Source organism: Sphaerodactylus townsendi, linkage group LG11, assembly GCF_021028975.2.
Source record: "Sphaerodactylus townsendi isolate TG3544 linkage group LG11, MPM_Stown_v2.3, whole genome shotgun sequence".
Taxonomy (NCBI): Eukaryota; Metazoa; Chordata; class Lepidosauria; order Squamata; family Sphaerodactylidae; genus Sphaerodactylus; species Sphaerodactylus townsendi.
The window spans coordinates 46,619,864-46,635,846 of record NC_059435.1 but is presented as its reverse complement, the minus strand read 5'-3'; the positions used below and the strand labels follow the sequence as shown (position 1 = coordinate 46,635,846).

Below are 15,983 nucleotides of genomic sequence, written 5' to 3'. Positions count from 1 at the left end.
TGTCTTAGAGTGACACAATAGAATTTAACTAGCCCCACTGTTGAGCCAGTCATACCTTAATGCCAGGGGGAAAGGTCAGCTGCCAATCTTCTTTCTGCCCAGGCTTGAACACAAGGATTCCAAAACCTCTGAGGGCATTCACTTTACTGTTGATCCCTAAATCTCTGTGGGGCATCCACTTTACTGCTCTTGAAGACCGCCTGGCCTCTATAAAGCCCTATGTCACAGTCTGGGCCACTGACATTGAGGATTCTTTAGGTGAGGAGGGGCCCTGTGGAGCTAGCACACAGCTGGCAGTAGATGATCAGCAGAGAGATCAGGCACTCCTGGATGTGCAGCCAATAGTTAGCCCAGAGGTAGCTCCAATACCTGACTCTTGAGGCAGCCAGGACTGACCAGTCACCCAGCTCTAGGTCTCCAGAGTCACTTGGAATCCCTCAGGATTCCTAAGAAGGTCAGAACCACAGGCGCAGAGAGGCAGTCTTGCCTGGCTGCTCAGCGCAAGCTGCAGGCTGACTGTAGAGATGAGTCTTCTGGCTTAATGTTGCTGGCTTATTGTTAGGTCTTGAACTCTGAAAGAACAAATGGACTCTATATTGTTGATCAGCAGTGTTTATTGATAGGCATCGAAGTATCCAGCTTGTCAAACCTGGCTTTTGCTACACTTGTTATTCCAATGTAAATCCCCCGCTCTCATTTTCCCAAGGTTTGGAGTTAAGGCGCCCCAAGGTCGGCGATGCCACCTGGCATCCTGCCCCCACAGGGCAACAGAAACAATCTCGTTTCCCATAAGACCAAAGTGTCAGGGAAAAGCTTGGCTATCTACCCGGAGTGTAAAGCCTTAAAGCAAAGATCAAGGAAAGAATGTCCCAGAATGGCAGTGATAATATCTAGCAGGCTGGTTACATATACCTTGTAGCAAGAACATTGAGCTAGGAATGCATCTCAATCAATTAGATAGAATCTTCATGACACTGAGAGGCATGCTGTATGCTTGAGTTCCTTGTGTGTGGCTATAAAGTCCGTGGGGAGTAGTCGCAGGGTGTGGACACAATTAGTTCAACTAATGTTGAACCTGCTGACATCTTCCTGATTGATTCCTGACCTTGGGCTGTATTACCGGCTTCTGTAAATTCCCTGGTTTTCCCGACATGGACTGTTTGGCTATGCTTGTGGGATTACTTCTGGATTGTTATTACTTGAGAACTGAGAGAGAGAGAGATGCTAAAACTTGGTACTAGCCTTTGGCAGACAGCCAAGACACAATTTCATGGAAGAAGAAGTCCTACGGCCCTGCTCATACTATGGGCCCTTGCAGCATTTTTAATCACCCATTTTAAGCTTTAAAATGGTGGTGGTATATCTACTGTGGAAACTACATTGTCATATCTATTTTGTCCCTAAGTCCTGCTCCACCCCTGACACCACCTATTTGTATGCCAGTGGTGACACCAGCCCAATTTCAGCCCAGACTGGCACTAGAGTGTCTCAAATATACACTGAGATATAAGGCTTACCGCCTCATCCATGAGTTCAGGCAGTTGACCATGGCACCATGGTTGAACCGCTCCTACAGGGGCTTCCTGGCAGTTTGGGGAGACTTCACAAGCTGACAGCCTCCCCAATGCTAAGAAGCCCCCATAGCATGCAATAGGCTTATGCTACCCCAAATCACACTTCACAGCCCCAACCACGCCCCCAGTCTGCCCCTGCTATGCCGGTGGCTGAAATGCGCTGACATTGCCACAACATCCTATGCCGCATCCCACCGTCAGAGAGGTAAGTGCCCTGGGAGGGTGAATTTGCTGATGCAGCCGCTCCACCACTTCCATGAGCAGATTTGCCCCTCCACTTTTGGATGGGGCTTTTAGTAGCCTTCCAAGACTTAGAATGGTGCCCTGAGTTATCTATTTATTTATAACATTTATTAGCAGCCTTTCTATCTTGCAAAACTGAAGGCCACTAATAAGGAATAAACCATCCAATTTCAGGTTTCATTACAGTATGAAAGGACGTAAAGAGCACAAATGGTAATACGTACTGTATAATATTGTAGTCCAGAATACTTAGCACTTTAGCCATCACACTTCATATGCAGAAAGGTTTTGAATGTCCAGATAGATTTCTTCAGTCTTACTGATTTTTGGCTTTTTAAAGCTTGTCTCCAGATTGCAGAACAAACAGATTTACGCATCTCATTTCCTCATAATGGACTTACACAGATTTTACATTTGAGGTCACATAATAAAGTATATTCCTGTTGACTTTGACATAAGAATAAAAGACTTGATTGGCAATTTTCTTATATAATGCAATCAAACACACACACATACATATATAAAATAAAAGCAAGGCATAGTGGTGATGACTCACTTTTTAAATGACTGTGCATGCGTGAGTAGAGGCGTTGGCCATGCTGACATGAGGCAAAAACAAGAGGGAGTGAAATATGGCTGGAAGACAGAAGGCAAGCCGAGCTTTGGCAGCATTTGCTGCAATGGGTGCAGGAGTAGTTGTCGCTGCTGCCAGGTTCAGAGCTGCCACCACCCCTGTGTGCAAGGCAACTCTGGAGAATCATTTTTTTGTGCAAGCTGATTGGAAGTGCCCCGACTCCAGAAGCTGTTGAAGATGTGCCCTGGAGGAGCTGCCAGGGCCAGCTGGGCTGCATAATCAGAGGTGGTAAAGGAAAGATGTGAGCCAAGTGGGAATCCCTTTCGTCCTTCTCCACTGTGGAAGAGGAAATCCTCCCCTGCAGAGCATTCCATGACAGCTGTGTCCTCTCACTCCCGAGATAAGCTCAGTGCAAATACTTGGGGCTGCTCCCAAGCCAAAACACCTTTTTTCCCTCTCTGGTCCCCAGCCAGGGCACAGTTGGACCACACCCTCCACCAGCCTTCTGAAAGTAACGGGGGGAAGCAATGTGCACCTGCCTCCTTTGGCACTTTTGAAGACACCTATGACATGAGCTTGCCTCTTTCTGGACTGTAGGGACAGCTTGGATTGAAAAGGAGCAGAAGTGCCACATGATTGTCCCCCTCTACCCTGCCCTGGCCCTTTCTCATGCCTTGAAAAACTGGGACGTTGCTCTTTCCAACAGGAAACTTCTTTTTATTTTTGTGTTGACATGGGGTGCGACCAGACCAACAGTTTTCTGAAGCTAGTTGTATTTTTTCGCACAACAGGCTTTATTGCTATATTTTCTCAGCACTAACTAACATTGTTCTCTGCATTTACTGGTGCTGAAATCAACAGCAGCTGAAACTTAAGAAATGTTAATGTCAGTTGCTTCTTAAAACAGAGTCCAATGGAATGTTAATACTTTCCCATCACCAAGGGAAACACAGACACATTTCCAATTTAATAAATGCCCTTTTGCTATAATTCATCAACCTATGCACACAGTTGTTTTAACGTTAATTACTTTATTAGAAACGTATAATCTTAACAGTGTCTGCATTCAGTATTAAGCTAATTGCAATTATGCCATTGACAAAATAGCACAAGTAAATATTATTAAATTGTGCCCAAAGTATATTCATCATGGAAATGACACAATCATTAATCTAGCTGATAAATACAATTAACATTTAAGAACTCTTTAAAATTACAATGGTAATGGCATACTCTGTCTTAAAACTGGAGTTCCAAGTTAATGCTTGATTTATTTTTGTACACTTTCTATGTTTGTAATTTGTATGTAAAAGTTATGTTGGCTAGACTGTATGTTTGATTTCAAATGAACTTTTCTGCTTATCCCACATTAACTTTAATCCAGAGCAAGAAACATTCCTACTATGAAAATTCCTGGTACTACTATGAAAGTACTTTCACAGACACACTCTATAATCACTATAACAGGGTTATGTTGGTCTTGCTTGGATCTCCAAGAATAGCTTTTATATTTAAAGCCTCTATAGGATATCGTGGTGCCTTTGGGCACATGTTGGCATCTGCCTTACTTTGCTCAGGTAAACCTGCTTTGTTAGAACTTAAAATATGAAAGAAAGATTGCAGTGTGCGTGTGTGTGGGGAATGCTACATGAACGGGAAACTGCAGATTGTTTCTTGATTTCATTCATATTGCTGCAATTTTCCCTATCCCAGACCCTTGTGTATGCCATCCTCCCCTTTTGGGTGGGAGTGTCCTTAATCGCTGGCTGAGTATTACTATAGCAACATGTCAGTTACAAATTAAGGAGGAAAAAATCACAAAAGCCCTCTAGTTGTAATGAGAGGGAATAGCGGCCATGGAGGACTGGGACAGAGAAAGGGCAGGGAAACCTGCCATGTGCATGGTCTGTAGCCACCGTGAATGCCTCTGCATTCACAACAGCCATAACATTAAGACTGAGAACTGTTGCTGTACGAAATCAGCCCCTCTTTTTGTTGTTGAAGAAATAAGATCACATTAATTTATCTGGAGCACATACTGTACTTTCAACAGCAACTTACCTTTCTATTGTTAGCCAGTATTGTGACTGCGGCCGATTATGCACAGCACAAATAAGACATCCTGGGGATGTCTTTTTTTTTTAAGCCATCTCCTTATTTTTTGTTGGGGCAGTATAGCCAAAGCATGGACAAAGAAGTCATCAGAGGGGAAAGAGGCTCCCTACCCCCAACATTAAAGCCTCTTGTCAGCTGTGCCCAACATTTTGTGCTGCAGGGATTCTCTGTGTGTACAGCTATTTGGTGACATTGCCAGCTCCGATACTGGGCGCCTTTTCAGTCTGAAAAGTACATGGTTGTACTCTGATCATCCTGCCAATTCTGGCAATATATAGTTTCCCCTTTTCAAATTTTTTGATGAGCCATCTAAAAAGACACAAAGACCCAATATGAAAATCAGCTGCAATTCTAAAATGGTGTGTATATGTCTTCAAAAACAGCTCTTCAAAAATAAAAAAATGGAAAACTATACACTGCCAGAATTGGCAGGATGACCTAAGTACAACCATGTACATGTCGAGCCTGCAGAGCAAATGTCCCAGGAAAACCTTAAGCAAAAAGCTGCAGGCACAGAGAATCTACGCAGCACCACAAAATGTTTCGCACTGGTGGCAGTTGAAACTGACAAGAGAGCTTTAACAGTCTGGTGGGAAAAATAAGACATCTCAGCTCCTGGGCTTTGCACAGCAAGAGGCGACGCCTTGGAGAAAAAAGTTGGTAGTTTTGTGTCCTCAAAAAAGGACAGCTCAAGCAGAAGTAAGGCGTCCTGAGGACATCTGGGGGTGGGGGATGGGTAGGGAAGCTGAGCCGGCTACCTGAAACCAACATCCATTAGGATTGAACTCTAATTACAGAAAGGTAAGGGTGAATTTGTTGCTGTTTTTTAAATTTTATATCTATCTACAGATAACTAAAATAAAGAAAATAGAGTTTGGTATGAAAATAATTTGTGGTCTAAGTAGTCAACAGTTTCAATTTGTATTGTCGAAGGCTTTCACAGCTGGATTCAACTGGTTGTGGTGGGTTTTCCGGGCTGTGTGGCTGTGGTCTGGTAGATCTCGTTCCTAACATTTCATCTGCATCTGTGACTGGCATCTTCAGAGGCAGAGGTGAAGCTACAAGGGGGCTGGGTGGTGCACGTTGCAAGCGCCTGGGGGGGGGGGAAGGAAAACTTTCAGGATTTTTTTTGTATTTTTTAGTGTTTTTCAGTTTTTGGCCTGCAGGGGGTGCAGTTTTTAGGTTAGCAGCACCATAATTTCAGGGTGTTTTTGGGAGACTCTCCTAATGATACTATCCCAGTTAGGCAAGGTTTGGTTCAGAGGGTCCAAAGTTATGGACTCCCAAAGGAGGTGTCCCATCCCCCATTGTTTCCAATGGGAGCTAATAGGAGAGGGGGCCTACATCTTTGCAAGTCCATAACTTTGGACCCCCTGAACCAAACCTGGCTGGTATCATCAGGATAGCCTCCTAAAGATACCCTGAAAGTTTGATGCTGCTAGCCTAAAAGCTGCACCCCCTGCAGGCCAAAAACTGAAAAAACACTAAAAATACAAAAAACACAAACGAACATGGGGTGGGGCAGCAAAACTCAGATTTTGCACAGGGCTCCATTTTCCCTGGCTACGCCTCTGTTCAGAGGTGTATCACAGAGAAAAGTCTGTTTCACACTGTGTCTAGTGAGAAGGGAAAGCATAGTGGGGTATATTGTCCATGTCCCAGGAAGGAGAACCAATCAGTAAGTGTTTGGGTGGAACTTGCTATGCAAAGGTGTAGTTGAGTGCATGGTATTGCGGGTAGGGTTATCAGCCCATTTTTTAAGTACTGGTAGCCAAGCTTTGCTAATTTTTCAGAGTCTCTTCTTTCTTGTTGAAGTTGTCTTGATGTTTGTGAATTTCAATGGCCTCCCTGTGCTGTCTGACATAGTAACCTTCCGAATTGTCCAGAATTTCAGTGTTCTCAAATAAAATGTTATGTCTAGTTTTGTTTAACACATGTTCTGCAACTGCAGATTTTTCAGGATGGTTACGCCAACAGTGTCTTTTGTGCTCCTTAATGCAAGTCTGAATGCTGTGTTTTGTAGTTCCTATGTAGACCTTTCTACAGCTGCAGGGTATGCGATAGACTCCTGCAGAAGTGAGGGGGTCTCCCTTATCCTTTGCTGAGCATAGCATCTGCTGTATTTTCCTGGTAGTTTTGAAGATGGTTTGTAGGTTGTGTTTTTTCATCAGTTTTCCTATTTGATCTGTGATTCCCTTGATGTATGGTAAAATATATATTTCCTGTGGTGGGCTATTTCTCCTCAGTCCTCTTGGTCTTAAAGCTCTTCTGATTTCTGTTGTGGAGTAGCCATTAGCCTGCAGAGCCAAGTCTAGATGATTGATTTTATGGCCACACAGTCCGGAAAACCCACCAAAACCAGTTTCAATTTGGTCTCTGAAGCCATCTAGAATTTTTTCATAAACGACAAACAAGTTCAGCATCTAGTCTTCCGGTGGCTGGAAAATACTGATACAAATTTTAGGCAGGTGGCAGGAAAAGATGACAGCTTTTATGCTTATGTTACTCTAATCAGCCTTTTCCATCCTTTGCTTCCTTTTCGTGTGCACTTTATTCAAGATATTAACAATCTCCAAAGTAATAATGGCCACAGTTTTAGAAGTAGGCTGTAATCAGCCATAATAATAATCTTTAATACCACCTTTCCAAAAGTCTACTCATTGCATTTTATGTAACCCTCCGGTCTTCCTTATCCTTTATAACTGTGTGTCTGCTGCTCTGTCTGCATCTGGCTTCCTGCTTTGAAGAACTGAATAACGAGTGATCAACTCCTGTTTGTCTGCCACTGAATCTTAATTGCAAAGGGATAAGCATCTCAGTCTGTTACAGCAAAATAAAAGTCCAGTGGCACCTTAAAGTCTACTGCTGAAATAAATGTGCCACTGGACGTTTGTTTTATTTGATTGAATGTTAGCCAGCTGATGGTGTGATTCTTTCAACTACCACCTAATTACCAGCAGTTTATATAGTAATTAGAGACATGGAGGGGACTTGTTGCTATGCAGTTTAATTGCCCTGAACCATTTGCCCACCAGAGATCTTACTTTTAGGACATACAACATCATCATCTGTAAACAGAACAGCATGTAAACTATGTATAAGTGATTTCTGTATATCACTATGTCTCGCCACATGTGAGGCCAAAAATGTAAAACAAAAGTATTGCTTTTTTGGCTGTGATTTGGCAAGCAGTTTCCTTATCAATTAGCAGAAATGCCTCCCTGCTCTTCAGCCTGTTTATGCGAGAATGTGAGGATGGTATGATTTCTCTGTTCTCTATAGCTGTCTTGGTGGTGGAAAGTGCCCCCAAATTACAACTGATTTATGGCAACCCTGAAGGGTTTAAAGGCAATCCAGAAGAGGTAGCTTGCCATTACCTGCCTCTGCTCAGCAACACTCAACTTCCTTGGTACTTTGGTTTCCAACCCAAGTACTAACCAGGGCTGACCCCGCGTAGCTTCTGCTGAGATCAGGCCACAGAAGTTAGGACCTAGCTATCTTACAGGACTGTAAAACAGACACAGGTTGACACACACTATGTGGACTATGTCCTATATAGGGCTGCCAGCCTCCAGATGGCAGCTAGAGATCTTCCAGGATTACAACTCTTTTCCAGATGACAAAGATTAGTTCTCCTGGAAAAAACACACAACTACTTTGGAAAGTTGACTCTATGGCATCATACCCTGCTGAGGTCCCTTCCCTCTTTGAACCTTGCCCTCTCCAGAATCTACCCCGAAGTCTTCAGGTATTTCCCAAGGAGTTGGGAAACCCAATTTATCTATAATATAAACTGCATGTAGTTATTAGCTAAAATCTTACATCATTTCAGGTTACATAAGATATTGATTAAGAGATTTGCAACACAATCTTCAATAGAGGTTACATTCTTAAGTATATTGAAGAAGACTGGCTTTGCTTGACAGATGAACGTGAAATGATAGTAAAGATTTAAACAGCCTAGGTGATATTAACTAGACAGAAAGCTAAATTTATTGTTAAATCAGAAGTTTTGGGCCTGAATATTAGGAAGAAGGTTATTGCTGTCCACAGCAACCAAGCAAAGAAGTACCAAAAGAAAGATCTCTCAATGGCATACTCAAAGCAGTTTAAATTAGAAAATGCATCCCTGTAGCCAAGGAAAACCAATGAATAATCACAGACAGTAGATTAGAATAATCCCTGGGGCTGCAGGCATGTTTGATAGACAGCATATCAACTGTTCTTGAGACACCAGTCGCAGAAGTAAGTATATGTTGTTGCGGAGTCCTTCCTAATAATTCAGAAATTTATCATTTGCTTATCACTGAAGCAAATACAAATGAATATAATTTACTCTGCAGATACAAAGCTGTCTTTACTTAATCACCAATATCTGGTCATTGACTATAAATAAAGTCTTCTTCTACTTAATCACCATACACAAAAAAGAAAAAGGACTAAAAGGACATAAAAAGACAGCATTCAGTCAGCAGAACAAAATTTTGAATTATATATTCATTTTGGCCATTCCTGTCCAGGCTGCCTGGTAGAAGTCATTCATATAGTCTGCCATGCGATATTTTGAATTTCTGTTAGTGCAGTAGAGAGAAGTATTCTGAATATGAAGCAGTATGCCACTATAGATTAATTACACCCAAAGACCTCTAGACTCTGCCATTGAAGAGAGATTTGGGAGCAATCCCATCAGCAGCCAGTTGGTTTAAACTGTGGATTGGATTGCAATGTTAATTAATTAATCCCATCAAGAGAAAATCTTTTTAACAATAATATTAAGCTCTTCCATCTTCTTCCACTCATAAATATTGTTCTTTCTGAAGAAAATATTAGATTTCTACCACCAATACTTCCAAAACCAAAACAATTCAGGAAATATGGGAAGGATCACAGGATTCAACAGGCATTTTACAGGTGATTAAAATCTGCTTTCTTCGTATTACTTCAAATGTAATTTTAAAAATCCTCTGTAAAACCTTGCAGGCCAGGCATATAATGCTTTTTAAAAAACACTACAATCCAAATGGATTCATTCTAAGAAATATTTGACTTAAAATGGATTAAATCACATTTATATGCATTGTGTTCTTTTATGATAATATCAAAGTCATTTTGCACTTTCTAAGAATTTGGCATTTGTGTAACAAATTTCTGCTCCTATTATTGGTATTCTAAATGTTATTGATAAGAGATTTGGCTCTGCATGAAGTTGTAAGGTTCATCTAAACAAAAATAAACCAAGCAGTAAAGTTACTGTGAATGCACAGTTACCATGTTTTATTCCACAAGCAGTCTCTTTTCCAGGACTGAGACTAGGAAAACCAGATCTATCTCTATGCAGCATAAACTGGCTGGATGCTGTACTGGTCACTTAATACCTCTGATGTTAGTGTGATATAGTGGTTAAGAGTGTCAGACTAGAGCCTGTGAGATCCGGGTTCAAATCCCAACATATGGAATGGGAGCTTGCTGGGTGACCCTGGGCCAGTCACTCTCTGCCTAACCTACCTCACTCTGCCTGAGTCTAACCTACCTCACAGTCTAGCCTACCTCACAGGGTTGTTATGCCAGACTAGTGACTGTGAGACCACAGTTCTAATCTCCACTCGTGCCATGAAAGTTTGCTGGGTGAACTTGAGCCAATCATACTCTCTCAGCTGAACCTACCTCACAGGGTTGTTGTGAGGAGTAAATGGAGGAGAATGATACAAGCTTAAGAATCCCCTCTGGGGTTAGAGACCTTGCTTCATCACAGGTCCAATAATTGTGTCCTTGTATCTACAGGACTGGCATTTGCTTCCTAAGGACTCCTCAGAGTTTTATGTTCCTCCATGTTACTTCACACCATGTTACTTCATCCCTTGAAAGCTGTTCTGTAGGTCCCTGTAATCCTTTCCTGGTCATTTGCTGCTACTCTAGATGGCAAGCACTCTTTTCAGGGGCTGACCTGGATTCTTCCCACCAGAGCTCAGATACTTGTCTCAGTTAAAGAGCTGAGATCCAACTGCCCCATCCCCCATGCTAGATGTCACAACAGCATCACATTTTTCCTGTTCTAACATGACTTCATAAATCCCTGATGGAAGAATCATCAAGTTTAGGGGAGCCAAATTCCTCAAGGACCATCTTCACACCCAGGTTCTGCAGTTAGCTTGCTGTTTGGTATGCCTGTTAAAAGCAGAGCCAAAGAACAGGGAGGAGATGAACTCACTGTGGGAGATAAAAATGCTGCAAGCCCAGTTTCAAGTTTCTAAACACTTTAGTTTAGAAAGTTTCTAAACACTTTAGTAGGCCCTGAAGACTGCTGAACTCAGTATAGCGAATGACACAAACATTGTTATCTGTGTAGAAATACTTGTATCGAAATAAATAAAAAAGAAACATCTAAAAAGACAGTGACACGAGTCAGTTCTTAAGCAGAGTACGAGTTTGAGTCATAAACATTGAACTGCCCCATTGACAAGGATGCCCTGATTAGTTTGTTTTGCGTATTTAGGAGTGTCCATAGTGTAGTGAAATGACACACAGGTCCAAAGTTCCACAAAGTTAAGAAGGTACTTGGGTGGCTTTAGAAAATGAATACTGCAATCACAGGTTTTTTGACTGATCAGTTAGAGTCACAGAATCATAGAGAAAAGACAGACAGCCCAATCATCCAGTCTGTGGCAGCTGGGGATGGCGCCACTATTGTGCTGCCCCACACTTCCAGAGAGTTTTCCGGCACCATGGGAAGGCAAAAAATACAGTTTAAAAAAACATTGCTAGAAAGTCCTCCATAGGGCTCCATGGACTTATGCCACCCAAAAGGGCCATGAGATACCTGCCTGCAAAGCCAGGGTGAAAGCTGACTTACATCAGCTCCACCCCCAGGAACAATCTGCCCTGTCCTTCCCCTACCAGCATCCCTCCCACACCAGCGTCCAATCACACACTGGTGCAGCTCTGCAGCGACCCCAACTTCCAAGTTCGCTGCTGTTGCCCTCTCCACCAGCAGGGGTGCAAGGGGCAAACGTGACAGTGTAAGGCTGCGCTGGTCTGTGAAGATGTGTTGCCCCCCCCCCCCCCCAATTGGTCCATAAGCATTTCAAAAATTCTGAAAGCGAACACAAGATGCTAGAAGCAAACGCTGCAACAGCTAAACTAGTAAAAACACATTAATACTAAAAGTAGTTTCAAAGGATCACCCTGTTGATCTGCAGTAACACCTTAGCTTTCAAAAGCTTACACCCCAAGAATCTTTTTTCTCTGCAAGTACTTGAATTTAGCTGCAACATTGCTGGGATACTTTAGAAAATAGAGCCATGGTTCATAGGTTCTGTTGAAAAGTACAAACATTTAGGATTGCAGCAATACAAACAAGTTCTACAGATGGGACAAAGGCAGTATCACAATTACTCCCTTTTCCTCTTCTGCTAATCAGTACCAGAGGTTGGAAACTGTTTTGGGAATAACTTCTGCTCGTAAAATGGATTAATAGGAGGAAACTTAGCAGGGGAGGCCTTGTCAAGGTTGGGGAACATTCACCTGTTGAATACTGCCTCTTCGGATTTGACCTCGCAAGTTATTATCACGTTTCAGCAGTTTTTCCGACTACGGTTTTTTCAAGAGGGAAAGAGTGGGTTGGCCATTTTTGAAGAAAATATAAAATGCCCTACAGAACTACAGAGAGAAGCAGTCCCAGCTAAAAAGGGCCGAGACAAACGAACGGTTTCAGTTGTACTGAACGACTGACAAGCTGCCAACCACGTGACTTAGTACTCAGCATGGCCAGCGCGCGTGCCGCAGGAGCCGAGCCGTGGAGTTGCAGGGTGGGCGTGCCTACTGAGCCACGTTGCAGCCTCGTGAGGGCGGAGCAGGGCGGCTCCTCAACTGCGGCCTATGAACCCGAGAACCTTGCCGGCGTCATTTGAATTAGGTTGCTGGGAAACGAGGGCGTGCAGGGGCCAATAGGAAGGCTTTCCCGTTATGATGACGTCCTGCCGCCACGTGAATGCGTAACGTTAAATGGTCCGAAACGTTACGAGATCAGCTTTCTTCAGTGGAGTCGTTTGATAAATGCGAGTTCCTTTCTTCCCCCGGGGGAGGAGGGAGGGAACGACGATTAAAAAGGGACTTTTCTGGGTATCGTTCCCATGGTTACAGTTGGGAGGAGTGGCGGAAAATCGCGGAAGAGCGGAAAAGAAACGGCCAATGGGCTTTATGCCTTCAAATTAGGGCTTCTGCTAGGGGGCGCTGGACGGAGACTGCCACTGTACTAGTTGTATCCCGCCAGAAAAAGGGCTGGATCTGTGGGGCGGGGAATCTCCCCAAACGAGAAGAACCAACGTCCTTTGCGGCTTAAAGGGAGCAGGGTCTAGAGGGGTTGGGTCCCGAATAGAGCCGCGTTTCCCTTCCTCCCGCCTTCTACCAGCTCCGCGCTGACCAATAGTGAAAGGACTTAGGCCGCCGGCTGGCTGTCGCGCGGCTGTGGTCGGAGCCAATAAGGAAAGCGAACTGCTCGGCTTGGGCCCGCCCTCTTCTCTTTTTCCCCGTTGCCCACATATGCCCCGCCCACCGCAGCTATCGCTGCCCAATGTGTGCCGCCGTTGCGTGAAAGGGGCGGGAGGAGCGCGGAGTTAGGGGAGAGGGCGGAGGCGCGGCCGGGCCAGAGGCTGTGGCGCTTCGTGCTGCGGCGTTTTCGGGACTTGAGCGAAGGCGCCTCTCGGCGAGCTTCTCCCCTCCCCCTGCGCCAGACCCCGCGCTCGTCTCGTGGCCAGGAAGGGATCGTGACCGGGAGCGCGAGGCCGGTAGCCGCAGCGGGCGACAGCTTGAGGCGGCGGCAGGCGGGCGTCTGGTGCCCCCTGCTCGCCCGGGGCCCCTCCCCTGCGATGGGGAATGGGCTGTCGGAGCAGACGCCGCTGCTGTCGAGCCTTCCTCCCTTCCAGTGCTTCCACATCGTGATCCTGGGGCTGGACTGCGCCGGCAAGACCACGGTGCTCTACCGCCTGCAGTTCAACGAGTTCGTCAACACGGTGCCCACCAAAGGCTTCAACACGGAGAAGATCAAGGTGACGCTGGGCAACCACAAGACGGTGACCTTCCACTTCTGGGACGTCGGCGGCCAGGAGAAGCTGCGGCCGCTGTGGAAGTCCTACACGCGCTGCACGGACGGCATCGTCTTCGTGGTGGACTCGGTGGACGTGGAGAGGATGGAGGAAGCCAAGACGGAGCTGCACAAGATCACGCGGATCTCGGAGAACCAAGGGGTGCCCGTGCTCATCGTGGCCAACAAGCAGGACTTGAGGCACTCGCTGTCGCTCGCCGAGATGGAGAAGATGCTGGCCACCGGGGAGCTGAGCGCCTCCACGCCCTGGCACCTGCAGCCCACCTGTGCCATCATTGGGGACGGCCTCAAGGAAGGCCTGGAGAAACTGCACGATATGATAATTAAGCGAAGAAAGATGCTGAGGCAGCAGAAGAGAAAGAGATGAGCCGCTGGGGCTGTGAGGGTAGCTCCTTGTCAGCATTTCATTAGAACCGTTTGCAGCGCCTGGCCTGCTTGTCTGGATCCTGTACAGCTTAACTGATGAACAGCCAGCCTGGTGGAAAGCTTTGTGGACACAGGCCGCTGGTTCCCCCGCGAGTTCTTCGGCACTACAACTTTTCCTCTCTCTTTTTTTTAAGAAACAAAAACTCCCTTGTTAGGTAACGATCAGGAAACAGATGGGTGCGTAAATGTGACCTGGATCTCTTAATAGCCAAATAAAACGACGGTGGTGTAGTCATATGTTTGAGAGTGCCTTTGCAAGGAAATTGCATTTAAGGCATATAGGTGTTTTCAAACTACTGCTTGTATAAATGGAGTGTAGTAGATGAAGATATGCAGCTTTAAAATAGTACCCCTTAACATAACATGGAAGCTGTGAATGTGGAGGGTTCTTTAATGAAAGGTTGGGCTGTATGGTATGCGTTTAGACTGGTCCTCTTAAAATATCACTTTGCACTCTGATGATTTGAGCTATCGATATTGTGGTGGTTATGTTATCAGAAGCTTAATAGATGGAAAAGTTTGGAATATGTAAGAGCATGGATGAGTTTCCTGATAATATAGCATGTCTTAGTGTGTAGGGTTATTTTTGTTTTTCTTAAAAAGAGAAGTAGCCGTGCATTGATTCGTTATGCAGTGCTAGTCTGGGTTTGAACCATACTTGGTTGTTCTAGGAGGCGAAGTTTGCTGTCCAAGAAAACCTTGAACTATTAAAGGCAAAACTAAATTATTACCATAAGGGACTTGGGTTTCAGGATTCTGACGGTGCAATATTACCTTTAAATGAAATTGATGGCAATAAAATTTGATGGTCAGTAATTGAAAATAAAGCTACATTCAGTAGAACATGCGCAAGTTCCATGTGCCCAGTTCTGCCAGCTTTCTTTTTAATATTCTTGCAGTACTTTTAGAATGTATTGAAGCTTTGTACACTTGAAATATTTTGACACTGTGGAAAAAAACACAAAAGTTAAAGAGGGCCTGTGTCTGCTCGAATTATGCTTTAAGCTTGTTTACAGTCAAGCAAACAGTGTTAACTGGGTGGGACAGTGTAAGATAGAAAGAGGTTCTTTTTCTTACTGGTACACATTTTTTAAAGAAACAGTTCTTTAGGCAGTTTGGGTAGCAGGTTAAAGGGCTAATTCAAAGCCTCTCTCTACTGGTGCTGTGAAATGTTATTAGGATAATTCCACTTTAAAATGAGAGATCTCTGACATGGGAACAAGATTTCCTTCTCTTGGCACAACTGATAAAATGTCTGCGTTCTCAGTTATGGAGGAGATAACTACAGCTCTGAATGTCAGTAAATAAACTTATTGATACTTGTATAAAATCAAATTTTATAGCCAGAAACTGCTTAGAAGGTAACCAAAAATGCACTTTAGTGTTTTCAAATACTGAAAGTGACAGCTTTTTTTAAAAAAAGATGAAATCCTGGTCCTTTTTGAAAGAATTAAAGTAGCTTCCAATGGAGCTTTTGTATGTTGGTTATATGTACCTGCACTAGTGACATTGAAAGTCACTTAATGTTTATATTTATAGAAATGTGGATAACTTCTTTAAACCTCAAACCCAATTCCAAATGTGTCATCAAATCAAAATGGATAAAACATTTTACTATGTGCACATCCTGCTTTTTATCAGAATTGTCTGCATGAAACTGAACCCTTTTTCATGTGAGATTTGTAAATGTGACAATGTTATGAATCACAGGTATCTCATTAAAGACTTAATGACAACTTGCATTATGTTCTGTATGTTTGACCAGAATCTGCGTATGGTTCAAATCATTTATGTCTACTTTATGTGATGGTGGCTGTGAATATTTAGTTTAAAAACCTCTTGTTTGTGAATGTTTCATCCAGTGTTGTCCATGCATGACAACAGTTCTGTGTATCTTGGTTGTCTTTATAACCACTTTTGTATTCTGAGGCCTGAAACACACAATCCAATG

At 43.9% G+C, this 15,983-nt stretch overlaps 1 protein-coding gene across 1 annotated transcript; it reads left to right on the top strand.

Annotated features, from left to right (window-relative positions):
- Positions 1-13,121: 13,121 nt before the first annotated feature.
- ARL4A (ADP ribosylation factor like GTPase 4A) lies at positions 13,122-15,772 on the top strand. The gene has a single exon (XM_048511448.1). It carries the CDS (start codon positions 13,371-13,373, stop codon positions 13,971-13,973), a length of 603 nt encoding a protein of 200 aa, XP_048367405.1. The 5' UTR covers positions 13,122-13,370; the 3' UTR covers positions 13,974-15,772.
- The last annotated feature ends 211 nt before the right edge of the window (positions 15,773-15,983 follow it).